At 38.4% G+C, this 27,589-nt stretch overlaps 1 protein-coding gene across 2 annotated transcripts in view; it reads left to right on the top strand.

The window, feature by feature from the left end:
• The window catches only part of CDK19 (cyclin dependent kinase 19), a gene marked incomplete at both ends in the record, with an annotated part of 132,433 nt that overhangs the window by 85,294 nt on the left and 19,550 nt on the right, over window positions 1–27,589 (top strand). The window contains 2 exons of one of the 2 annotated variants that reach the window (XM_081997318.1): window positions 10,014–10,071; window positions 11,452–11,583. In XM_081997318.1, the coding sequence (XP_081853444.1) occupies window positions 10,014–10,071; window positions 11,452–11,583 (190 nt within the window). The remainder of the gene's footprint in view (window positions 1–10,013; window positions 10,072–11,451; window positions 11,584–27,589) is intronic. The other variant, XM_081997319.1, reaches the window with a different exon arrangement.

Raw genomic sequence — 27,589 nt, 5'->3', positions numbered from 1 at the left:
TAATAACAAAAGTAATGTATTCTGTAGTTCTGAGTCCCTTCCGCTGTATTCCCATGTCCATGTGCAGACAGAAGGGGACTCTTAAGACCCACCCAAAATGGAAGTAACCGCTCTAGGTAACCGTGCTACCTTTTTCTTACTCTTTTCCTCCTTTGAAATTTCTATTAAAGGACTTTGATTGAATTAGGCTGTGAAACATTAAATCTAAGTTATCCAAGCAGAAGCTGGTTTGTAATGAAAATGGGTTACATTTATATCTATTTGTTTGGTACTGTATTATTTATTGCAGTCAGAAAAGCTTTGTTAATTCTCTGACTTTACCAGACTCTCAGGGGAATGGAGGTATTGGAATTTTACTGCCAAAGATACTCTGTGAAAGGCAATTAACAAAATGTTTTATGACAGTGTCAGCAGTCTCACTTTCAGTCATTTGTCCTTTGATTGGATAGAGGCTTCATCCTCCTGTCTTAATAACCCCACTAAGCCAAGAGGAGTAGTCAAAATATTGTGTAAAACAAATACCAGGATTTGGCAATGGTGGAATTTAGTACTGCAGCTGAAAGAATTACCAGATACAGCAATTACGGTATCTAATTTTCACGCTGCTCTAACAGAAACAAAGTAATGCAAATAAGCACAGAGTTCCAACAGCCAGAACAGGTGAGAATTGCATCATCTCATTTCTCCTTCCTCTCAAATTCTGATCCTACGCTTAGTACAGTCGTAGGCTTTCTTATGTTAGTGTCCTGTCAGACTTACCATCTCTCAGCTTTTGCCTTTAAAAAGCTGAAGTAAGTAGTAGTGTTTATGATGTTTCACGTGTGCAAATATCTTCTCAGTTTATTTGCCTTTGGGTAGTTATTCTGAGTAAGGATTATGTGTGAAGAACATCTAATAAGGACTTGACGGCAGAGATGCATAGACTTGGCTTGATTGCACTATCTGGGACATTCAGGATGTCTCTTGAAGCCCCAACAGAGGAAGAGTTTGACTGCTTTTATGGAATTAAATTTATTCATCCATTTCCTCCTTGTAATATATTAAAAAGCAGAACATTCTTCCAGATTATTTCTAAGGTGAGTCTGTCTTCTGTTCGCATGCACGATGGGCCCGCACACCTGCAGTGCTCAGAAATGGGGCAGCAGAGGTTGAGCAATCTGTCTTGTCCCATGCTATGCTTGGTGTTCCCAAAGAGCCCAGGCAAGATATAAAGACAAGGCCCTAGATGATTGCTGAATAGCTTCATGGGAATGTTGCTGGAGTGTGTATTGTAATGTGTTGAAAATCCCAGGGACAATGTGAATTCAGCATATTATTTGAACATTTGCTTTATGACATTTTACTTTTCATTGATAATTTATGCTGATATTTTTCTCTTTGTTTCCATCTTCCCCCTTCTTTGTCTTTCTCAAGGTTGCATGTAACATTTTTAAGTTCAACTATGCTATTGCAGCACTAGCACCAGCAGAATGCTTTGGATAATGTTGCATAGCAACGTAAAATTTAATTTGTGTCAAATGTTTTGGCATTCTCCTAATGTGAGTTTTGTTCATTCTTTTCTTTTTTTCACTTGAACTGCATTGTCATTGATTGGGGTGAAACCACTGGTACACTAGCACATTGTGAAGATTGTTATAATAGAAGCAATGCCCAGCATTCAAAGTTGTCTGGAGTTTTTATTTTTGCCTTGCAGTAATTTAATGCTCTGTCAGCCATAAGAAACCTGAAAGAAATGGTGTGTGAAAGGAAGATTGTTTCATTTCTGAACTTATATGTAGTCCAGAATTATATTCTCCTCTTCTGATTACTTTTATTTCATATTCCCCTTGTGTTTGCAGTCTATTTTCCAGTGACATAACTGCAACTATATTATCCATCGATTAACCAGGGAATAGAGATTGGTGACTAGTCTTTTCCTGTTTCAACAATGATCAAACACCTTGAGTTTATAAATCAAATATATTTTCTAACAATTGCCTAAGAAACCATTGTGTCAAATTGATTTTGAAGCAGAGCGTTCTTATAAGGAACATGAGTGTTTTGGCCGTTTCTGATGAGTGCCTGGATAGGCCTGAGGGGAATGACTTTAAAGGATTAATGTCAGTTGAGGTATATGCTTAAATACCTCTTGAAAACATCCAACCTATGAAAAATGAAGTAAGACAGAGAAATGAACACTCTACCTGACCACTGATTTCATTATCGTGAGGGGGGGTTGTATATGAGAGTAACATATGTGTGGGGGGGAGAGGTGTCTGTCTTTCCCATGGTAAAAAAACATTTGTAGTGAGTGTCTTCTAGAGCCTGGACTTCTAGGTTGACATTTTCATCTCAAATATGTGTTTCCAGTGTTAAACATAACAGCTATGTAACTGTTCAGCCAAAGGTGCAATAGGTGTGTAACAGGTGACGGAGACAGCTTTGCGTGTGTCAGCTTTACGGCCGCTGCGCTCAGCAGCATGCAGCGTTTCCAGAGTGGACTTTAACTGCCTAATGGGGGTCGTAGAGAAGATGAAGCCATCTTAAGAGATATGCAGAGAAAGGAGGAGGGGGAACAGACGTTTCAACACGAGACATTTTGATTTGGTGGTAGGAAATGATTTTTCATCAGACAGTGCCAGGGGTTGCCCACTGGAAAGGCTGAGGAACCTCCGTCCTTGAAGAATTGCAGCTCCCTTGGTTATGACACTCGGCAACCTGACGCAGCTTCAAAGTTGGCTCTAACTTTGAAGTTAGCCCTGTTTTGAGCAGGGGTGGCACCAGATGACCTCCAGAGGTCCTGCACAGCCCAAAGCGTTGTATGGTTTTGACTGATCCTCCAGATAACTATCCCGATTTATGGGCTGGTTTAAATCAGTCTGTAATGAAGCCTGAGTAGTCACATCTTTGCTGTTGTCATAGGCTAGATAACCTTAAGTTTATTTCAGGGACTCTTTTTTTTTTTTTTAACTTTTTTTTTTAAATATGTGCAGAACTATGGTTGTACTATGATGCATAGTTTTAGTATTTCTGCTTTCCTTTATTTTTCTCTCTGTGCAGAGAAAAGTTTTATAAGAATATATAAACATGAAAAGATTTCTTTGATAGCTAGCTTTGATATGAAAACAGTACATTTCCCCTATGAAGACGTAACGGATACAGGCAAGGAATGTGTGTAACCAAAATCTTTAGCTAAGGCATTCCAAAGAAATATTTCAGATATCTTCTGTACAGTTTGTTCCTACTTCTAGCTAGTAATAAGTTTTACCATCGATCTCAGAGCTCGAGGTAAATTCTGCACTTTCAGTTGCTATTAGAATTTCTGGTATCTGGAATTAATGACTGTTTTGACTGTATCAGTTCAGCAACTGTGAAATACGTAAGTCCCTAAGCATAATCTGACAGCAAGGCTTATGATTGAATATCCTGTTTCTATCTCTCAGAATTATGCAAAAGGGTTTTTTCCTCTCAAATAGTGTCACATGCTTCCATGGCTATCAGCTCTGTATACATTTAATTTTTAAAATATTTTTTATTATTTTTATAAGAAACAAGAGTGGAGTTAAAAAAATTGTTATCATGTGTTTATAATTGCCATATTAATAAATATGTTTATATGCGCTAAATCAGTTTCCTACATGCTGTGAATACATTTTCAAATGTTTTTGTTGTCACCAATGTTCCGCTAATAATAATCAAGTAAGTTTTTGAAATTTTTTAACAATAACAGTCTGATGACACTTAGCTGTAAAATTTTATGTGTACACATTTGGTTTTTTGGTTTTCTATTTTATAGTAACTTTTGGACTGATTTTTTTTTTTTCAATTTAGCTATAAAAGCCTTCTGTCATACGCTGCTTCCTGTGTTGTCATGTACTTACTTAATGTTTGCCTCTGATTTTTTTTTTTTTCCCCCCTCCTTTCTAGATTTAAATGAGTTTTGAGTTCAGTTGAATGATCTCCTATTTCAAAGCATTTTGCATTCCTTGTGATTTTACTGCCTTTCTGATCATGTGCTGTAGTGATCAACTTTATATTTGGCTTTGCTCAGTTTGATAGTATCTGTAGAAACGTTATTGATTTGAATGAAATGATAAATATCTTGATGGGATTTGTTAACGATATTGCTTTGCAAGGTCAGTCATTTCAGAGTAGAGAAACAGTGGAAGAAAATTGTATGGATTACAAATCTAGGCAAAAAATATAATGAAAGAGGGTGGGTTTTTTTGTAAAGGTAAGGATAACAGCTGACAAAACCAAGTTGAAAGTGATGCTGTGTAATAAGAGCAGTGACTCTGGGTTCGCAGTGTGTAAGGCTTGTAAAGGGAAGCAGATGGGAAGATATTTTACTCTACATGGTATGCTTTTGTCTAGTGCTTAAGTATCAGAGAAATGTTGACCAAACAGTTTTCTAAAAAAGGAGAGGGATGTGGGAATAACAATTTTTATATATGTATTTTAATATGTGGAAGTAATTCAAATAGAAGTGATGATTTGGAGGCTTGCAGTGCATAATAAAATCTTTTAAGAACAATTTCTTTTTTAAATCCTGCATTAACTAGATCAATTGTTACCAAAAGCATTAGTACCAGTGCACCAGTATATTGATCTGAAGACAATGTCTGGGTTGGAACAGCATTGGTTTAAGGCAGGAAAGTGCTTACATTTCCTCGCAGACAAGAAGAACAAAAGCTTTGTTTGCAAATTTCTGTGAACAATCTGCAGCTCCCTCTTAATCTTGAATTTAAAGACTCCGTGGTCTTTTGAGTAGTGCCTGCAGAGTGAAACACTGTCATCTCACTTAGAACCTTTGTCATTTGTCGAGCAGCGTGCTAAAAGCTAAGACAGAATCACCACTGCTTTTGTTTTGGCCTGTGAAATGGAACAGTATGCATAAACACTGTGCCCTTTACAATTGCTTTTTTAAATAATTGAGACTTGAAAAGACCTCATCACAAGCCAGTTTCTGTAATTGTGGGGAGAGCTTTTATCTGGAAGACTTGCAATATCTTTTACAATAGAAGCCTCCTAATTTCAGATTATTCTTTGTCCAGTGATACATTCCAAAAGGGAAACACATTTGTTTGGATATAAACAATAAAGAATGGTGTATGGAAAGTGATATGTCCCTATGGATGTTTTCTCACAGGACTGTAATTCTGCACCAAATCTCTTAAGAGTTGTGTCACCATTGTACTTAAGGAGATAACAACAATAACCATTAAAACTGAAGTATTGCCATCAATTGTTAGGCTGTTGTTCCTGTTTTGACCTGTTATGCTCTTTCAAGACCATAGATGGTTTCTTTTCCTTCAACCTTTCTTGTATTCTACTGTCTAAATATTTAAATAGGAAGCATATTGATTACGATAACATGGATGTCCTTATGAGTCCCATTCATGACACTTCTACTATTTATGAAAAAGTACTTGTTAGCCCAACATTTTAATTTCTCTCCCACCAAGATGTGTTAATTGTTTTACTCCTGCTCTCCTGCTGGTGTACAAAAGTAAATACTATTATCCATGCTTATTACTTGTAAAGAATCCATTAAATTATCATCACATCCCTTTTTGCAGGTATTTCAGATTTTTGCTGCAGTTGGTTATTGCTGTTGACCTTGCTCTTTTTGCAAATGTGCTTTAGACAGTCAAACCCCAACTGCATTTCTCAGCAGGGATTTGTCTCTTCATTTTTTATATGATGTTAAATGTGAGACTCCCAACTCTACTGTTTCTGTTGTTTCTATAGCAACTAGATAGATGGAGATGCAGCAGCATCGCTTTGCTTCCCAGCTGGTGTTTTGTGTTCTCAGCAAGGGGTGAGTTTGAAGAAAATAGTGAGGGTCTTAATTGGGCTGTAACTGGCTCAGAAGCGTAGTCCTTGTTGAGGTACCTCACCCTTTATTAAGGAGTCAGTTAATAATTTTAATCAGGGTTTCTCAAACGTTCTTGAATAAAATTCGGTCCTCTCAGAAAGAGATCTGATTTACTCTAAGTATGTGTCAAGTTTTGGTCTCTTAGCTGCTTGAGCCTTCATGTTTTCTTCCACCTAACCCAGTTTTCTTCATCACGTGGACAGCAGTGAGATTTGTTTCAGGAACTAGAGTGGTGCTTATAACTTGCATGTAGCCTGAACATATGTGAGGTACGGGGCTTTTTAATTTCTCTGATTCCCACTTTTTAATCTGATTTTTGCAGCTGTCCAGTAGCTATATTATACTAGACTGTAATTCTGTTGTAGACTATTAAGTGACTATCTTAGAGTAAAATGTTTTAATACTTAAAATTCTACATATCCAGAGATTAGACTGGCTCGTTCTCCCTTCTCCAAAAAGCAGAAGTTGTTTGTATTCCCTTTAGCAGTCCTCTCACTTACCTCATGATGTAAACATTCATTACCTACTTTCCTGAGGATCTCTGATGCCAAATTAATCCCTCTGAAATAACCCAAAGTCTTTCCTCCATACCTGAGCACCTGAAGTTCTACTACTCTGCCTTGGTGCCGCTTTTTTAGCCAAGCACCCCTGCTCTGTGGGAGTTGGGTTGCTCTCAGCATGGCTTGTGTACAGTGAAGACTCTGGGGATGTGAGGACTTGTTAAACACTTGAGGACAGTGTTTAAGCCATTATTGTATAAAACAACCATGAAACACATGACCTATGTCTTAAGCTCCTCTGAAGCTGTTTATTAAATAAAAATCTGTGGGCGTCGAAGCTGGATATATTTTGTCTCATCTGAGAAAGATGGGTCCTACCAGGTTAGTGTTACTCTTTGACTGGTTCAGCGTACATACAGTTAAAAATGCTTCCCTAAACAGAACACATCTGATTAGCAAGAAGAACTTGGAAAGTTTTCCTTTTTTTAGTAGCTGATAACCAAGCAGTAATTTGCTTATGTGGGAAATAAGAAGCAAGTTCAGATGTGTTCTCCTTCTGACTTAAAGGAACAAGTTTGAACCAAGACTTGTCACCTTACAGGAAGCTGCCACGGTGTGAGCAGTTACTGAGACAGTGGTCTGCAGGTCAGTGGGGATCCTGCAGGCATTGGGATGCCATCCATGAAATGCCTGTCATCTCCATGTTGGTGGTGGTGCCTCAGGAGAAACACTTGCTCTTTTGGAAATAAGACTAAGTTTTCAATTGTTTCACACTTTTATCCCTTCCCTGTTTTCCCTTTCTGTGCCCCCCCCCAACACTCTCAGATAGAGAGATTCGCAAGAGCTAATGGGTATGTAATCTGGTAAGTTTATAAATCAGTGTGCTGCTTTGCTGGCTGCCTGAGCAGGGCTCTGATCCTCAGTGGATTAAATATTAGTAGAGATTTAAATTTTAAATGGAACGACATCTCTTCAAAACATTCTGGCTTAAAAATACATAAATGGACAAGCTCCTCTCTTCCATAGATTCTAACCTAGTGTATACCCTGTACATATAGGGCCCCTAAGTTGCTTAGGTGCTTGGGGTGTCTTTCTGAGGCTGAGGGAGCTGGGACTGTTCCGCCTCAAGAAGAGAGGGCTCAGGGAGGTATCTTACCAATGTGTATACATACCTCTTAAGTGGGAGTAAAGAAAACTGAGCCAGACTCTTCTCAGTGCTATCCAGTGACAGGACAAGAGGCAATGGGCATAAATTAAATGTACAAAGAAACCTTTTTTATTATGAGGGTGATCAAACACTTCTAGAGTTTTCACAGAGAGGCTGTGGAGTCTTCATCCCTGGAGATGTTTAAAACCCAACTGGACTCAGGCCTGAGCAATCTGCTGTGTTGACCTTGCTTTGAGCAGGGGGGCTGGTCTTGATGATCTCCAGAGGCGCTTTCCAACCTGAACTATTTTTCATTTCTTCAGTGAAAACTGTGGTGTATGTCAGAAGATAAAATAGTACTTCTTCTATGAAGAAATTGCTTCTTCAAGAATCTTGTAATATTACAGGTACAATGTGAATCTTATGAGATGTTTTGTTTTGAGAATCCTGTTGTATTTGCTTAGATTTTAAATTTTTTCTTCCTACATCTCCTGGCATTATACAGTTTATCTCTTACAGCATAATTTTTCTATAGGGAAAAAAACTAACCTAGAAATCAGAGCAGTAACTACATTTTTATCAGCTCTATTCATGTGATGAATAAGTGCATTTTATAGTGCCTAAAATCCAATCCTGAATGTAAAAGTCTATTGAAGCGGTTTTGATTCATACTCAATTCTCAATCAAGGTTGCTAGGCAGGATTTTAGGGAAGAATTCCGACAAGGAAACTGGAATTTTGCTATCTTGGTGGGGACAATTTTAGCTCTGTGATTTCTAACAGAGGTAAAGTGCGGTGCGAACTTACCACTTGCACGCTTCCCTTGCTGCCTGGTTTCTGAATATGCAGAATGGGATTGTTCTGTTCTCCAAAATATTCAATTCAGCGTAATACATAAATGTAAACTCAGAGTTTGACCAGTTGCCTTGAAATGTTGATTTCATTACCATTAAGTATTGCCTAAGAGCAAGCATCATCTTTATCTTTCCTAGATTTCCTGGTGAGCATTTACTCAGGATCAATTAAAATAGCTATTGCATTCTCCAGGAAGGGAGTGCATATTACCTCTTGAAGGGTTCCAAAAATATGTTGGGGAATGAGAAGTCAGAGATGGTGTTGAGAATTATCCTGAGATTAAAAAAGGAGTGAAAGAGGCAGTGGCATCTGGAGTAGGGTTGGAAAGAGAGGCTGCGGAACCAGGGTAGAATCATCATAGAATCTTTGGGTTGAAAGGGACCTCTAAAGGTCATCTAGTTCAACCTCCCTGTGATGAGCAGGGTCATCTTCAACTAGAGCAGGTTAGAAGAAGCAATGTCTAGCACTGGGGGTGAGGTGGGAAGGCAGAACAGCTTCCTGGGGGGGAAGGAGAAAGAATAGGTGAAGTAGTGGGGGTTTTTTTTGGTTTGGTTTGTTTTTTCAGAAAAGCTAGGGGTTTGCAATGTTGAGACAAATTTGTAACCCTAGTTTGAGTGTCTCCTTTCAGGTAAATAGTGGCAAGTGTTAGAAGCTGAGAAATTAAATGAAATTCTGATGTTGGCTTTCTGGACATCTCTTTCAGATTCTTGAACAAATCCTTCTCAAGCAGACTTTTTCAGGCATTAGGGATTTTAAACATAATTAAAGTTCAAATGAACCTTCAGAAATTCTGCTTTAAAACTTTGTTATGCATCATTCAAATCACTTCATGTTTTCCATCTTGTTTACTTCTTTACAGCTGTTAAGACAATAGGGGAAATGCTTCCAAGGAATGACTATTGATGTCTGAGGGAACCTAGATCCTAATTGCAGAACAATTGCTGTGATGCCATGTGCAGATTTTATATGGCGTTCGCAAGCAGCTGGTTACGGACAACTGCAGATTGCATAAAATGCGTATAAAGGTTTTGCTCTACTTGTAAAGCTTCTGTCTACGCTGTCAAAAGTTTGTGGATGTAGCTGTTGCTGTATAGTCCTGTTTTAAGTGAATTCTCATAGCATGAAATGAACTTACTTTGAGAAAAGCATTTTTTTCCACAATGTGATTTTTATCATTCATACATTAAAACCAAGGAGACCTCTAAAAATGTAGTTATATATGATGAAAAAGCATCTCTCATCTACGCATTTGCATACCATGATTTGGCATCATTTTCAGTAAGTTACACTAGCAGGAGTAGTTCTTGACAGATTATCGATGTGTAGCGTAAATGTTATCCTGGTATAAAATTTTCCTGTAGAAGAAAATCTCACCAATGAATGTGATCATTCTGGTAAAAATGGGAATGAAATTTAAGGAAAGATTGCATTTCTTACTGTGAAATGTCAAAGTACTTTACTATTATTCTCACTGTAAAATTGGTAACTAGGGTTAAAAACTAAATGTCAGCAAAACAGGAAGGTATGGTAATTTTAGACTTAGAAGGGTATTTGCAGAAAAGTTTGCATTATAAAATAAATATACATATTTTTATTAGTCTTGGAGATAATCATCAAAGGCTGGTCAACTAAATATTCTGCTTTTTGTTTTCCAGAAACCAGCAAACATTCTGGTAATGGGTGAAGGTCCCGAAAGAGGAAGAGTCAAAATAGGTAAACATTTTGAGAAAATTTTATAGCACAGCTAAGGAATTACTTTTTAAAAAAAAAAAAGCATCTTCCGTGTGAGATAGAAACAAATCTTCATATATGTGTATGCATGCACATCATCTAGTTCAATTTTAAATCTTATTTAGAGTTTACAAGCTTAAGAGAAAAGTAATAAGCACATAAAACAATGACTGTGGCCAGGGTTCTTTTGACTTCAACTATGATTACTTAGTGTAACATTGTTACTTATAAGTTGTATTTGTTCTTAATTATTTTTATATAAATAACATCAATGCACATGTTTGTAGAGGTCCAAAGGTTTGCTATGCAAAAAGCTATTTGGTGTCAAGGTGGGAAACACATGTAACTGAGATGGTCTTTATCCAAAATCTAATTACCTCTGCAGATCATAAGCCTTAGTCATGTGGATATAAACATTTTTTAATAAAACATGTGGCAATCATCCGGAAAGAAATAATACACTGGAACTTCTTCTCTAGTCAATCAACACTTGTATTTGAAAATGTTCAGCTAATCATTTTTTGTTTCATATGCTTGTATTAGTATGGATAACTGCAAGAATATTATACTTGGCATTTCATAACTTTGGAAGCAGAAAGATTTAGATGAAGTTGTATAAAAGATAAGTTTCAGACTTAGGTTAAAATGTGTCATTTTGAATATACACCCTTATTTTTTACTTTCCCGTCTAGCATTTCTTAATGTTACTTACAAGATTGTTTCTAGAGAGAATTTTTGAGTTATATAAAATGAATGCTTACATTTAAAATATACCTCTGTAACAGTATACACTCATTGATTTCATTAATTCCTGGTTAAAAACTTATTCCTGATTCTGGAGTTCATTCGTCCAAGTCAAGTAGGAGGCATACCTTTAAAAACAGTGCAAAGCAATCTACACTGCAGTCCTTTCGGTTTTGCACTTTGGGTAAATATATAGCAGTCACAAGGGCTCACAGTTTTGTAAACATATAGAAAAATAAATGTACCTTAGAGACCTGCTACTATTGACTTTAGTTAACCAGGCTTCTGTTATAGTTCTATTTAAATAAACAGGCATCTGTGTTATATAAACTTTTACAATACCATGATGAAAACACCTAAATGTCATCCTTCGTAGTCTTATAAATGAAGTAAATGGAATTTAGCCTTAGAAAAATTTGTCCCAATATTGTTATGAGTTACTTGTTGCTTTCTTAGAAACTTTGATTTGTAAGTTTTAATTCTTTTTAGCTTTTGTTATAATTGTTTTTTGGCAATACTGTTAAATTTTGATTTATTTGTATTAAAATTTTAAATGTTCTTTTCATGTTGTGTTTTTTTTTTTCTTGCTTCCTCCCCCCCTCCCGCCCCCCCCCGCAGCTGATATGGGTTTTGCAAGATTGTTCAACTCGCCTTTGAAGCCATTGGCAGACTTGGATCCAGTTGTGGTGACATTCTGGTACAGAGCTCCAGAGCTGTTACTTGGAGCCAGACATTACACAAAGGCCATTGGTAAGTTCTCATGTAAGAAAGAGATCTACCCTTAAGTTTTATAAAGGAGGATAGCCTTATAGTAGATATAATGATCAACTGACAAGCTAGGGTTTTTTTTCCTGAAGTGGCAGCAGATGGAGTATGATCCAATCCATAAAAGATTAATTCAGATTGAAACTTTTTGAGGACTGTGCTTTTATTTTTAAATATGAGTTAAGGTTAACGTTAGACATTTTAAATGTGTGACCTGTTTTGTTTTTAAAATAAAAATGTTCTTTGCATTGGTTTATAGGGTTTTCTGATATGAGGTCAGAAATCTTGTAATCTTGTAAATCTTCAAAAGGGAAAGAACTATGGCGGTTAGTGGTGTTCTTCTAGGGTGCTTCATGTCCAAATGCTTCTATGAAGTGTTTGGCTTGATAAGGAGAAGGGCGGTCTCCTGCACTGTGTGCAATCTGCAGATCATTCACTCCTGACGACTTCTCAAGAGCCGTGTTCAGGAAGTGCTGGTGGCGAGGCTCTTGTCTTCCTTCCCCCTTAGTTCCATAAGCACCATCAGCCTCGGTGCCTTGCTCTTTAGAAAACAAAAACACTGAGATGCACAAGAGGTATCCTGTCCGCATGATTAGGTTATATATTGAAGAGAACTGCAAAGGAGACAGTGTCCCTCTGTTAACGGGGTTAAATCGTTCCTGTGTGTGCAGAGGGGGCTTTCTTGGCAGTTGCAGGCATTTTCCTGTTACAGAAATTTTCAGAGATGCTATGTGGGCCTTTGTTCAGAGACTTACAAAACACCGTGTTACACTAGCATCTCAGTTGAACATTCAGTCAAGTGGACCAACACTTTTAAATAAATCTTACAATCTGGATTTCTCAGGTAACTCCTGTTTATCAAACTATCATATGCAGCAAAAGGTTTGAAAAACGGATGAACTGTCACCTGACTTCTTTGATGTGGACTTGCACTTCACATTTCTTTATTGCTGTCCTTATTGCTGTCCTCTCCCATTTGGAATCCTCTAGTGCAGGAGGACCTAAGCTGGGCAAAATGCTGCACTGTGTGTTGATCTTGCCTTGAATGTGCAGGAACTGTTAAGAAGAGCAAAGACCTCTGCATAGCTCTAGTGAGGATATGTGTGTTTAGTCTTGCAGGCAGGTAGCATGCATTTCCATCCTTGGACAAAGTTTGTCAGCATCAAAAAGCCAAAAAGTTGGGGTTTATATGCTAGTGTTCCTTTTCATCTGCTGAAATGGAATAACATAGTTCTTCAGATGGCAATGTCTACATTAGGAAGTACTGTGACACGATGGAAGTGCATCTGTGAAGCAAAATGGTACTGAGTACCTAGCATCCACGTGTTTTGGAGAAAGTGGAGTACTTTGAGCTTTCTCTGGCCTGGTCCAGTGGACCATTAATGGCTGATGCACACCTTTTGGTTTAATTTCGTCCCAAAGGAATTTATTCTGTGTACTCTGAGAGAACTCTGCAGTGCAAGCTGAAGTGTCATAGGTGTGGATAATCTGACCCATTTCAAAAGCAAACTCCTCGTCCAAAGTAAAATACTAATTGCAGATAGATTCAGTCAGGTCAAAAGGGACCTTAGGAGGTCTCTCGTCCACCTTCCCATTGAAAACAGGGTCCACTCTGAATTCAGACCAGTCTGCTGAGGGGTTTGTCCAGCCAGGTCTTGAAAACCTCTAAGAACAAAGATTGCACATCCTCTGACCTGTTCCAGTGCTAAATCATCCTCAAAGTGAAGAATTTTTTCCTTACACCTAGTCAGAACTTCTTGTTTCGGTTTATGCCTGTATCTCTCATTCCTCTGTCATATACCACTGTAAGGAGCCTGGCTCCATCATCTTGGTCACCTCTCCATAGGTACTGGGGGGCTGCTCATAGATTCCTCTTCAATCTGAACGAGACTGTGTCACTCAGCCTCTTCTCCCATAGCAGGTTCTCCAGCTTTTGACCATCCTGCTGGCTCTCCACTGAACTTGCTCCAGGTTATCAAAGTCTGTCCTGTCTTCAGGTCCCCAAACTGGCCCAAATGTAGTCCAACAAGTGTTAAGTAAAGGGAAGTACTCACTTTTCTCAAATCTACTGGGTCTACTCCTGTTGATACAGCCAATACATCCTGTTGATGCTGTTAGTCTTCACCAAGGTACAGTGCTGGTTCATGTTTCACCTGATGTCCACCAGAACCCCCACAACCTTTTCTGCAAACATGTTCTCCAGCCAGCCAGTCCCCCACCTGAACCATTGTAGGGGATTAGTCTATCATAGGTGCTGAACTTTATATTTGTCCTCTTTTGAATTTCTTTAGTTTCCTGTGGCCCATTCCTCCTGCCTGTTTAGTTCCCTCTGAATGCTCTACCCTCAAGCATATCAACCATTTTCTCAGTTTTTGCTCTTCCACAACCTGATAGGGGGCTGTTCCACATCATTCTCCTTGGCATTGGTAAAGATACTAAGTTGAATACATCTCATAACACTCTGTGGTACTTCTCTTGTAATCAACCTCCAGATTAGAGTGTAAACTGTTAACTGCCATCCCCAGATCTTGATCCAGCCAGTTTCTCCTGAAGCCCAGGGCCTGTATTCTGCTACTTGCCTTCACTACTCCACTGTTTCATGGATATTTCAGCCAAGGCTGCCATTATCACATCCCCAACAAGTTCTTCCTCCTTCCCGAGCAGCAGATCTGAGAGATGACACATGTAGTATCTGCATGAAGAAATTTACCCCAACATCCTCCAGAAACCTTTGCAAGGTCCCTGAGGTGACCCTGCGCATGTCCTGTTTTGTTCTCCGTGATGCTACAGAGTCTGTTCACCTCCTCCCACAGCTCCTTTTGCTGGTGACTCGGTGCCCCAACCAGAGTGTATCTCCCACAGTGAGGCCAGCGTCACCCTGCAGACAGAGTCCTGGGTGACAGCACCCTCCCTCTGGAGCTCGGTCTCGGTTGAGGCCTCTGACTTCCCAGGGTATCTTCTCCAGTGGGTGCCGGGGATGGAGCCTTGTAGTGCTGCCCTCATGGTTGTGGCACAATCCCATGTTGTTTGACTCTTAGGGCTTGCTTTGCATCTGCCACCATGCAAACTGGACTGCTAACTTCTGAGGTCTCTGTTTACTGTACCTGTAGTGGGTGAAACCAGTTACTAGAAGTGTTTAAAGAAAATACCAACAGGATTACCTTAAATGCCTGTAAATTAGATGCTTAAACTTCCCTGCCTATGTTGATTTTCTGAAACACTGATGTGAATGGACCAGATAACTGTTGTGACCTGTGTGCATGGTACTGGGGAGTTACTTTAACTGACAGTTACCTGTTTTTGATAGATAGCATATTGTTTGTAGATTTAGGTGAGTGATATGTACCATTATCTCAGGATATCTCTTTGAAGAATGAATTAGTATAATGCCATTGTTTTTTTAATTACGTCATAAATTACTTGGCTCTTGCCCTGAGGGATCCGTACTCTATACTAAAACACAGACAAGGAGTCCCTATAAAACTTCAGAGGATGATGCTACTTCAGAGAGATCTGGTTTTGCTAGTAGTTTATTATTTCTGAGGCTTTTCTGTCTTGTGAATCAGACCCCCACCAGCGAATCCCCAGGAGGGGTGTGAATGGGTCGTGTAATACCTGGCGTGCAGTGTGAGTGCTGAGGGCACTCAAAATGGTTTGGGCGGCAAAGTAAAAAATAGGGAAATGAAACCAAGGAAAGTTGCAAGGTGAGATTTGTAGGCTGACTGAAGGATTAGAGGAGCATGTGTCTGAAGAGAAGAGAATGGAGGTACACGGAGGTGATCTATGTGCAACTTTAAGGCACAGGGAAGAAATGGATAACAAAATGACAGGGGTGATGTTCACGCAGTTTGAGTCCAGACATGTTCTGCTTCTAGCATTATGTGCACTTAAAAAAAGGCAATCTTAATGAGCTAAGCACCCTAGTGAGAGTTTAACTTGAATGCTAATGTGTTTGGCAAAGGATGCAACTCTTAGAGCTCTCTTAAATTTCTGTGCAAAAATATAATTTTAACATCTCTTAATATTACATAATTCTCAGGAGACCTAATGTATTGCTTTTAGTAGTAACTCATAAATTATATGAGATTCTTATTTAACTGCTTTTCATTTGTAAATAATGATTTAGAAGAAAGGTGATTAGATGTAGCATTTATAAAAAAGGAAATTACAAGTTATTTGGTATAGCTGCTTATTTTCTGTAGCTATTGTCTTATGCCTTTTATATAATATAATTTTTTATAATTAGTAAACATAAATTAAATCAGGCTAAAAGCAATGTCATGCCAGTTTTAGTCTATTCTTCCAATTTTGATATTGTGAGAAATATTTTTGTTTTAATTTACTAGGAATGCATTGTCATCAGTTCTTTACTGCAACATGCTAAACATTGACCAACAGTTGCTACATAATTCGGATGTTTGCTTATGTTCTCACTGGCTTAGTCTTGATTTTATTTTAAATATATTTTCTGTGTTCTGTATCTAATACTCCTTCTTTATCTTAGCTCCAAATATAATTTTAATTATTAGCAACATATTTATAATATCCTGGACACTGTCTACTATAGTGTCCAATTTGTTTTTGTTCTTGTAATGAAGCCTTTAGGTATGCTTGCTTGCATGTAAATAATTCTCATACGTGATCAAAGAATGAAATTGGAATTCCACTTTTGTCTTATTTGGGTTTTTTGTCTTCGTTTTCTCAACCTGATCTCAGTTACATTTTGTGGGTTTAACTTTGGGGAAAAATTGGACTGAGTACAATCTGTTTAGAAAGAACTATGTATTACACAAAACAATATATAAGTATATTTCATTATTTTAGAGGTAGTTTTTCAGTGACATTTCCCCCTTTATTTAATTTATCCCTTCATACTAATGAAATATTCTGCTTTTTATTTATTTGCCTGCAGAACAAGTAGTTAGTTGTTCATCACATATATAAACATGTTTCAAGGAGATACAGGAGTCAGGAAAATACTGTTGCTGAAAAACAGAAATGACTCTTGCTTTCTGCATGTTTAAAGGATAGTAAAAGGCCCGTGTTAGGGTTTCATGGGGAATAATATTTAGTTTCCTGAACTGTGAACATTTATAATCTAAGCCCTACTTGTTAATAAAGTTTCCTATATAATCTCCTACCATAGTTACAAGCAACTAATTTACCAGATGAATACAAATTGGGAAAATGGTGGTGTAGAAGCCAAAGGTCACTCTGTATTCTGTTAGCACAATATAAATCTGTACTAAATTCATTGTAGCCTGTGGAAGTTGGTCTGCATTTCCAGCACCATAATTTAAAAGCAGAGTCTGTTTCCATGTGTTCATTAGATCCTAATACTCCAGCAAAGAAGTAAAACATGCAAATAAAAGTAACTTGAACAAGCTTCAGGTAAAACGAAGTAACTGCAAAAATGTAAAATGCTGGTGATCATGGAAACGTTAATAAAATTACTGAACTTCTAGGAAGTCTCCAGCGCAACAGAAAATGCCTTTATGTTTAAAATACTAAAGAAGCAAGGTTAAAGTAAGTGGCAAGGTACAGTGCTTCTTTCATTGATAGGCAAAGACTTCTGCACTGTAATTTTAAGAAAAGTAAAGGAAGTGACTGTGGTAAAATGAAGGAAAAGGTAAGCTGGCTGTCAGTTTGAAAGGAGACATTAATCAGATTTTTTTTCCACTCTAGGAACATCAAAATAGAAAAGAATGTTTTAGTAAAGTAAGTAGTAAGAACTCTTTTTCATCATGAGTTTTTAAGAAAGGATGTGGCAGTTTCTACTATGATTCATTCTGGGGCACCTTGTAGCATAATATCAAGGAAACAGCATAATTAAGACTTGTTTTTTATCAAGTTGCAGCTTGTATAGTTAGTAGTGCTATCAAACAAGAACGTGTTATCCTACCTCTCTTTACCACTTGCCCTAATTAGAGAAATAGTATATTTGATAAATGGCATCAGATGGCATATAGTACTTTAGATGGTTTGGATTTTGTTGGCAGAAGAGTTCTTTAGAGTGATCATTCAACCACCCATTAAGCAAGGCTAAAACACTGTCCTGCACTGGAAAAGGATGGGCTTATTTATTGTGGAAAAAGTAAATCTGAGAACCTGAGAAATCTCTATTGCTTAGCTACCTTTCCTCGCTTGTCTAGATTGTAAGTCAGTAGGAATGTCAAAAATGGACATGTGGCAACTGCATTTACCAACCCGAACAGGATTTAGGTATAGAGAAACTGTAATTTAAAGCTTTGGCAGTGCACTGTCACCTCATTCTATTTCCAGACTAACATATGGTTATGGAAGCTGGAAACGTGTGAAAGGTATAAGCAGATATCAAAATGCCTTTGAAAGCAAATGTCACAGGAAAATATTAGGTGTATCAAAGGGAATGAATTTATAATGAATGCTGGAATCTGTCAGGGTTTCAACAACTCCATTCAACTTTATGCAGGAAAAAAGAGAGGGAAGTATCTGGGGTGTATTATGTAGGATTTAGGATGGAAATATGTGCATATGTGTTCCATATTGCCTGTGCAGCAAGTCCCACACGTTCCGAGTGCATCAGATGTCCTTACTGTGCGCGCACACATTGCTGGCACGCTGGCTGGGCTGTGGGGCCTCTAGAAATCTTGGACCAATGCCTGAAGCTCTTCTGGTCTCTTCTTCTGGGAGGGTTGGGGGGAAGGAGGAAAAACAAGACCTCTCTGGAAAATCTGGTAAACCAGACATTACAAATGGGGCCAACCAGAAGACTGAAAAGTCCGTAGAAAAAAAGACCTGTGGTCTGTGGAGCGATGGGGGCATGGGGATTGATTTTAAATATCCAGGAGAAAGAGTTAAGAAAAACAAATCTATAGTCGGTCAGCTTCTGTTTGCTGCACAGGGATCCACATTCCTGTTCGTTAGAGATTTGGATTTGAGGGGAGGGGGTTGTGGAAAAACTAGAAAAGTAGAGAAGTTTGGAAAATATTCATTTACGTGCTCTGAAAAGAAAAACTCAGGCTACACCAGGAAGGGAGCCTTGTTCATGCCCTGGGCAATGTTATATGACATGGGAAGTAATTGGATTCAGATGATATTTTGTGGTAAACTTATTTTGGCATGTGGTAAACTTTCTTCATTTTGATTATCACAGTTGTTCTCATGCTTTTTCTGAGAGGCAAAATATTTTAATAGGAAAGATTAATTGTTGCTTTCTTATCTAGTTGTTGCAGGTGCTGGATGATTTACTGCTGTTTTTTCCTCTTGCTTGACAGTGATCTCTAAAATACTATGCACGCTGCTTTTTTTTTTTTTTTTTTGGTTAAAGAAGAAACATTTGCTACGCTCCACAATCTTATCACTGCAAATGTAACATTTTGTAAAGGATTTTTAGGTCACTTACATTGAACATTTTAAAGCTACATTAATTGTCATTTTGGGGAACTTGAGATGCTGACAGCAACTCAAGGAATGTTGTCCACAGGATTGTTATACGCTTTAAAACATTATCTGTTCTGAGATCTAGCATACTAGTTACTGCCGCCTTCTAACTGCTCTATAGCTCTTGCTTTTCAAAGATGTTGATGTCTGGAAATTAGCTAGTAAAGCTGGTGGCCATTGTCAACACTGAAGAGTCTGAGAGATGTGTTGGAGTGTGCACTAGCTTAATAGTCAGGAGAATGAGAACAATGCAAGGGGTCAGACCTGTCTCTGCGGTTGTAAAACCAATGGAGGTACTCTAATGTGGGGCAGACAGTAAAGTTTTATCTCTTAAGAACAGTAACCTAGGTCTCTCAGGAGACTTGGATTTAAATACTCATTCAGTCCCAAGTGGTGTCTGTAGCTTACAGCATGCCATTTAATCCATCCTACGTGTCATTTCATTATCTGTAAAGTAGGGATGCTACTTAATGGTATTGTGAAGATAAAATCAGTTAATGATAATAGGGAGCTTCAGTACAAGTGTGTTATGAATTATTTGTGAATAGATTAATTTGAGAACCTGGGATGTCACTTAGCATCTGCAGTTAGCTTGAGAAATAGAAACATTCTGGACATTAAAAAAGAAAAGGAAAACAAAACCACTGAATTTTCAATCACAACTAGAATCTGCTAATTGTCTTGATTTAGACTGCTCTGTAAATTACCTTGTAAACTTCCACTTGTCGTCACCCAGTACTTTTTTCATATGTTCATGATTCTCTCCTCTTGCAAAACATATGAAGGGAAGAACCAGGTGCTTTTGCCTTTTTATTAAATATTTTGTCAGATTTGCGGTAGTGTGATGATTACTATGACTTGACTGTACATAGATTATTTTAGAGCAGGAAAAATAAAGTAACATAAAAATACTCAGAAGGCAGAATATCCTCTATAGTAATAACTTTGTCATTAAAAACCACTTTGAACAAGAGCTACTGTCAAAAATCCGTCTATGCTTAGCCCCATGTACATAAAAAATTGTCAATGATTTGTGGGTCAAAAACCCCTCCCTGCAGGTAACAGTCTCAGTTTCCCGTCTTTTTCCTCCTAGTTATTTTTCCCTCAGAGTACCAGTTTCATGTTCTTCCCAACTGTTAATAATTATAGGGCCTCTTATACAAGCTTGAGCAAGCTTTTCCTTCCCTAGTATCTCACCTACTTTGCCCTTTACCAGGCAAATGAGTTTTGCAGTGGCAGGATTGATTCTCTAACCTCCCTGAGCAACCTATGCTATGAGCTCATTTTAAAAAATGGTTTAGGGAAGTAAGGCAGGAGTTCTTGCAATGTCTGTCATAGCCCAGAGTAAATAATGGATCCTAATGTGGAAATGGAAAGTGAATGATGACATGAGAAAGCAAGACTCAGCATTTGGAGAAGGTTAGGAGATGCATTTTGCCCGCTTTCTCTTCATACTCAATTTCATTCTGTACATGTCAGTTGGAATATGTTGTGATTCTTTGCAATATACTGCAAATACATTGTTCCTTTTATATATGAGCAGGTGAGAGGTGTTTGATTTGGCTTTATTTTTTAAGGCTTCCTTTACAAAGCAATGGACTAAAGGCTGATTTCATTTTCTTAAATGAAACATGAGGTTGCCATTTAAAGATCCGAAAGGTGATCTGTTACAAAACCTGGTTCCATAAACGCTATACCCTAGCTAACTAGTGCAGCATTGAAGGCTTTTGGTGCGCCGTGTTTACTACCATATCTAAAATGTTCACTCACAAAAGTTGGTTTTGGTTGAAAACCAAGTACCTACTATCATAACAAGGTGCATACTTTTGGTGTGGAGAAATTTTTTTAGCTAATCCATCAGTTTGATCTTCAGGTGTAATTATTTCAGCAATATCAACTGAATCTTTCAACACTACAGCACTGATTCAGTAGAATGACTTGTTTTCAAGACAGGTGGGATTGCTTCACAAGTAGACCTCTTGGCAATAGCTGTGACTGACAGCAGAGTTACATTTCACAGCAGTTTATTTTGTTGCCTATCCAACAGATTTGCTTATAGTTATGTAGGAGTTATTATCAGTGCCTTATTAGAAATAGTTGCAAGGCTGAACCCCATAGTAACAGAAATGTTAAGATATTGTAAAGCACTCTGTTTAGAAGGACAAATAAGCCTCTCTGTGCTAAGACATAAGATTTCTTCATGTGCATGTGCATTCCCCTCTGTTGACTGAAATAAGATAGACACAAAAAGCTTTAATAACGCCCAGAAAAGACTGTCATGGCTTGTGAATTGGAACAAGCCAGGAAAGTACTCTTCACACATGTTCCTTGTTATAACTTAATCTACCAGATAGCAGGCCTTTTGCTCACCTTATGTTAGCTTTGAAGGTGTTGACATGTTGGACCTAGTAAAAAGTTGTAATAGTTAATGGCACAAGCCACGTGAGAGCACACAAGATTATAAACTCGTTGTCCCTCTCCATTTAGAATGGAGTTAACCTCCAAAGAGCTCCATTGTGTACAGAAAAGCTGTTTTGTCAAAATATTCTGCATTTAAGTAGAAAAAAAAAGTGTATTTCCCTTTCAGAAAATATGTACTGCTCGCTTCTCATTTGCTGCAGTTCAGAAGAGCATAGAAAATGACAACAATTCTCTAATATGCTGTGCTGTTTGTATGACACAGATTGTACGATATTGGACACTTACCTGCAGTGATGGAGTAAGATGGGGGAAAAATGGAGGAGGAGGGAGGAAATTAATGATAAAGCACCATAATTAGTCATCAGGAGTTCCTGGCTTTCCAGTCCTACGATCAGATGATGCTGTCAGTCATTTTTTTAATATCGTAAAGGGAAAATGCAAAGCTGTGGATGTTTGATATTTTACCAAAGAGCGGCATATCTTGCCTGTTCTTAATTCTTTCATCATTATAGGAGGAGATGGTAGCAATTTCTGTATTAGACCTGCCTAATACTTTGCAGTATAAAAGAGACTTGTGACCTTTGCAATGAGAAGGTTTCATACTTCCTTTACTTGCTGCAATTGTTTGATATTTGGTAGGGGGAAGTAGCCCTGAGGCTACAAAGCTGCCTTTTGTGTCACCCATTACTATTCCTTGTGCTTTTGATGAGCTGTCACTGAAAGAACATTTTTCTTTTTACTTTTGTTTCCATGAAAAGCTTTGGCAGCCTGCCAGAGTACGTCTTGGACCCTCTGAGGTATAAGCACTGCTGTTGCTGGAACAAAAGTAGCAGTACATTCTTTACTACATCTTGGAGATCCTGGAGCTGGCATAAAAATAATAGCCCTCTGCTGTCTCTGATGCATCTGAAGGTTTAGGATTAGGGAGAAAACAAGGCTGTAACACACCTTTCCTGCCAGAACTCAGTGCTTGTCCCAGTGACCTGATTACCTGCCCTGAAGCGACATCATGTGAGGCTGGAGCCCACCCTGGTTTCTGGAAGAAGAACTGGGAGAAGAAAAAAGATGGAACCATCACTCTATTCTGCATTCTTGCAACCATCACTCTATTCTGTCTCTCAAGGATGTTAGCCTGCTCTGCTGCTAGCTAATGTAGTTAATCTGTAGTTTATACAGTAGCAGTCTTGGGGGCACAACTGAAGAGTTGAAGAATTGCTGATGAAAATGTGGTGTATAGGATTTGGGGAGGGCAAAGGGGGGGCTGTTTGGGAAGACAAGGCACTGAAAGTCGTTGCAAAAGCTGTATAATGTTGGTAAAAGTTTAATTCTCGAGGTACTAATGTTGGTAAAATTTTAATTCTCATGCTCTGTGGTACAATTGTTGATAAGATTGCACTTTCCCTGGAGGGACTGCATTTTCCCTGGAGGATTCCCATTGTCTTCAGTACCTAGGCTGCACAAGATAAATACGAGGTTGCATGGAGAACCATGAACCTGGAATTTCCAAATTTTGGATGTGAAGTTCTGTAAATTAAAGATGTAAGTTCTTTAACGGGGTTTCTTTGTTTGCGGTCATATTTTTGCTGCATGAGAGGACTACTTAGGGCCTCTGGTTCTATTGCAACTCCCCGTATTAAATCTATTGTACCTGTGTTGTCAAGTTTACCACAGTAATTTAAGTGTAATGTTGCAAGCTAGATAATGTGTCTAATGCGCAGCAAAAGTCTGAAATTGTATGATCCAGGATCTTCATTTAATGTTGATGTACTGAAGAATAGAAACTTACGTGGGAAAATAAATATTTTGACAACCTAAAATAACTCTGTTTAGAGAGAATTAAGAAATCCTGGCCCACTTAAGCCCTGTAGACAATTCCAGTTGATTTTGGTGAACTCATAATTTCAGTCAAGATACTTGAAAATTTTTAAGGTGTAGTGATTGAAATTAATTCAATTCTTAGTATAAACATGAGAAAAGGGTAACAAAGCTGGTGAGGGGTCTGAAGCACAAGTCTTATGAGGAGCAGCTGAGGGAACTGGGGTTGTTCAGTCTGGAGAAGAGGAGGCTGAGGGGAGTCCTTAGCGCTCTCTACAACTACCTGAAAGGGGGTTGTGGTGAGGTGGGTGTTGGTCTCTTCTCCCAACGAACTAGTGATAGGATGAGAGGAAATGGCCTCAAGTTGTGCCAGGGGAGGTTTAGATTGGATATTAGGAAAAATTTCTTCACTGAGAGGGTGGTCAAGCATTGGAACAGGCTGCCCAGGGAGGTGGTGGAGTCGCCTTCACTGGAAATGTTCAAAGGATGTGTGGACATGGCACTTCAGGATATGGTTTAGTGGGCGTGGTGGTGTTGGGTTGATGGTTGGACTTGATGATCTTGAAGGTCCATTCCAACCTTAATGATTCTGTGAAAAGAGCAGCTTAGTTTAAAAGGCTAGGATGGAGGCATACAAGTAAAAGAAAGTGTGAGTATAATAGACTTCTTGACTGATTTGAATGTATATGGTTTTGCCTCTAAAAGTTTTGAATTGTCTTGACTCTACATCATGGCACAGGAGATTACACACACTTGAAACAGAACATTTCTCTCAGATGCACGTTTGGCTGGCTGTGAGCATCCTTCAAATTACGGAAAGGTATTTTTTTTTGTCTGCAGAACATTCATTTTTGTGGCTGTACAGTATAAACTTCTGTTCTTCAGTCAAGTTCTGTTGAGATGCTGTTTGTTAAAGATCGATAAACATTGCCTAACTTGCCAGTGAGTGATAGCAGATTTCTGACCCTTAGCCCACTGACACCATTTTTTGCTTCCTCTTGAAAAGTCTGTCGCATGTAAATGTTTGACCCCGATCTCAGTTCTTCATAGAAAGTGTCAAATTTAAAAGGCAAATAGCCACTTCTTTCTTGACCTTCTGTTTTGCTGACTAAAGTTTAAATTAAGGATATAAAAATTGAGACCTTAATGTACTAAAGGGAAGACCTTTCCCTTGTGTCTGTGTGTGATAGCAACAGGTATGTTCTAGTTGCCTTATCAAACCAAAGAAATGAGAAATTCCCCTTTAAAGGTGTATTATTATTTTAAATCTAATTTCTAGGTATTTAAGTCCAGTTAAACTGGACTCTTTTTCTGTAGTATCTCTATGCTCCTAGGTCACTGTGTGTAAAGATTCCAGTTAAGTTTAGAGTCTGCTGCTGTGCTCAGCATGAGAGGCAAGATTTTCTTATGAAGAGGTTATACCTTTTCATTAGACCGATTGATATTTACTTTGTTGTCCTTGCCTTGATTTGCATCCGGGGACGTTTGGATTGGATATTAGGGAAAATTTCTTCACTGAAAGGCTTATAAAGCATTGGAACAGGCTTCCCAGGGAAGTGGTTGGGTCTCCTTCCCTGGAGGTGTTTAAAAGACATGTAGGTGTGGTGCTTAGGGACATAGTTCAGTGGTGGATCTCACAGTGTTAGGTTTACAGTTGAACTCAGTGATCTTAAAGGTCTTTTCCAACCGAAATGATTCTATGACTTGAAAGATATGGCAAATCATATAAACTTTGTAGCTCTTTATAGGTGACCTGGATTGCCTTGTTTAGGCTAAGGTCATGCTAACTAGCTTTTAGTTACCCTGGTGTTGCCCTCAGTTGATGTAGAGAAGCTGTATTCCGGTGTCCATCCACTGTCTGCTTCCTTCACCAGTATTCAGACATGTCCTAGAGTCTAGACTGTGTTCAAACCAAAACAAAAAAACCCCACAGGTTTGTTGAAGCTGCTGGACCAAACTCACTAATGATGAATTCCACTGATTGTTTGCAGCTAAACAGATGTTTTCCCAGTCTTAACTTACTTTCTTTAACAGAATTTTATTAAAGAATTATATGAGGTTAAGATCTTGTTTATGTATTTCTTTTCTTGGATGTAGTTAAAAAGCATAAAGCATTTATAGTCTTGGACTTTGTCCTGTCTTCAATGAAACATTGTAGTTAATATGCATGGGAAAACATGTTTCGTTTTGAGAATCAAGGCTATTGCTCAATAAATTGTCATATTGTCTTAAATTGTCATAATATTCTTTAAAGAATGCTTCCAAAATATTGGAACAAATACAGAAATGAGTTTATTGTGCCATAGAAAGGAAAGAATACACGAGCATTTGTCTGCTTAATCAGCCTTATCATTAAAACAGCTATGTCAGCATCCTTTTGTACTTGCTCCTTGGCTACAGGGCTAAAGTAGAGCAGGACACACAGGATTTTCTCAGCTTTAGTAGCTGACCTATAAAGCTATTAGAGTCATAGGTTTTAAAACTGGGACACAGACAGCCGTACAAATATTCTAATAGTCTGTGCACCCAGAATATATGGAAAGTCTGTGTACCAACCGCAGGTGACCATCTTTAAAAGGATACTTTTTCCTTTTATAAAGTTACTATGTAGTACTTGAGAAATACTGTTACAGTAGAAGGATCTTTCAGTGGGGAATAGGTTTGAATGGGACCTGAGCAAGCTCTTCAATGAGGAGTCTGGGGAAATGAGTACGCTACAAAGGCCTTCACTCCCACCCCTCTTTCCAGAGCCAGGCGGCAAAACTGGCTTGCATTCAGGTTCAGTGTAAGTTTGGGGAGAGTAGGGAGTCTGGAAGTCTTGGAGGGCACAGTAAAAAAAAAAAACCAACCCCAAAACCAAAACAAAAAACAAACCAGTAAAAACCTTTTACCATGGATCATTCCTGAAACCTACTGATAGTAGAGGAAAGTGTGGGAAATGGAACCATCCTTATAGGACTGGTTGTATTACTCTGGTATATTTATTAGGATCCTCCTGGGACGTCAGATGGGAAAACATTTAGTATCCAATGCAACCTTGTAAGACCTATATGGCCCCGTTTTCAGTAGTTCTGGTACATAACAAGTTAAAATGGATACTATCTGTAGTCTGCCTGCTACTTTTGTCAGTTCCTTTTAAACAGAAATTTTATTTATCATGAAATTTGTATACAACATTATAAGAAGTTCATCTTGTGCTAGAGGCAGATGCGCACTAGATTAATAATGCACTGTAGTTGAAAAATACTGCTTATGTGTTTGAAGCTTTTCCCCTATACATTCCCACTTCTGAGGTATAGTGCTTCTTATTTGGAATAGATGTAATAATCATTAATCTTTTTTAGGGACCACAAACTGAAAACATATGAAATGGCACTTGGTAGGGAAATTCCCAATTATTGACACATTTTTCCATAGTTAGAGCTGAAGTTTGTATTTGGTTGACTAATATGAACAATGTAGGAGATAAATACCTATTAGGACTGCTTGTATTGATGAAGCTTTTAAACTTGCCAGGATTTAACGAGGCATTCCTGCTAGAAAAATGCCACGTGGTAAATAATTACTGTAAATTATGAATGTTATTTTAAAAAGGGGGGAGAAGGGGGCTAGCCAAACTTGGCAGAAAATCATTAACTGTGAGAATGGTTTCAATATGTGGCAAGGATGAGTTCTAGATCAGGTTACATAAAAGTTAGATTCTCAAAGGGAAGACCTTGACCTGCTTGAGCTGCATGGCTATAGGGCATTTTCCGGCTGTTTAATCTTCGCTTACGGAAATTAAAGCTTCAGGTTTTCTGTACTAAGTAAGTTTGGATTACTGTATTAATTCTTTGAAGCTGGAGAGTATCTAGCAAGAGACCTAAAGGGTTGAACCCCAGCATTAGAGACTATAATGACGGATCAGAGCCAAAGTATTCTCATGCTTGATTTGTCCAGTAATGCCATTCCATAGAAAATACAACACCAGCCTGGGAGTTACCAGTGTTTGTTCAGATGTAACTTCCAGTTGGTACAATGTCTCTGTTTTTGAATTCTCAAAGGGTTTAAAATGTGCTTTCTGTATTAATCGCAGCGTCAGGACCTGGGAATGCGCTGCCACGGTGGCTCTGCTCTCGCACAGTTCAGCTGATGAAGGAGGAACAGAGTTTTGAAGCTTGCTGTGTTACATAAGAGAGATTTCCCAGTTCAGCTTTGCTGTCAACAAGAATACCAGATATTTTTTTTTCTTTAAAAGGAAAAGGCCAGTGTGGATAGAGCAGTAATGAATAGAATAATGAGCAGGGGCCCAGCCTCTCCTGCAGTATGGGATGGACAGTGAGCACTGCAGAAA

This window comes from Phaethon aethereus, assembly GCF_964289735.1.
Source record: "Phaethon aethereus genome assembly, chromosome: 3".
NCBI lineage: Eukaryota > Metazoa > Chordata > Aves > Phaethontiformes > Phaethontidae > Phaethon > Phaethon aethereus.
This window is presented reverse-complemented; position numbering and strand designations above follow the sequence as displayed.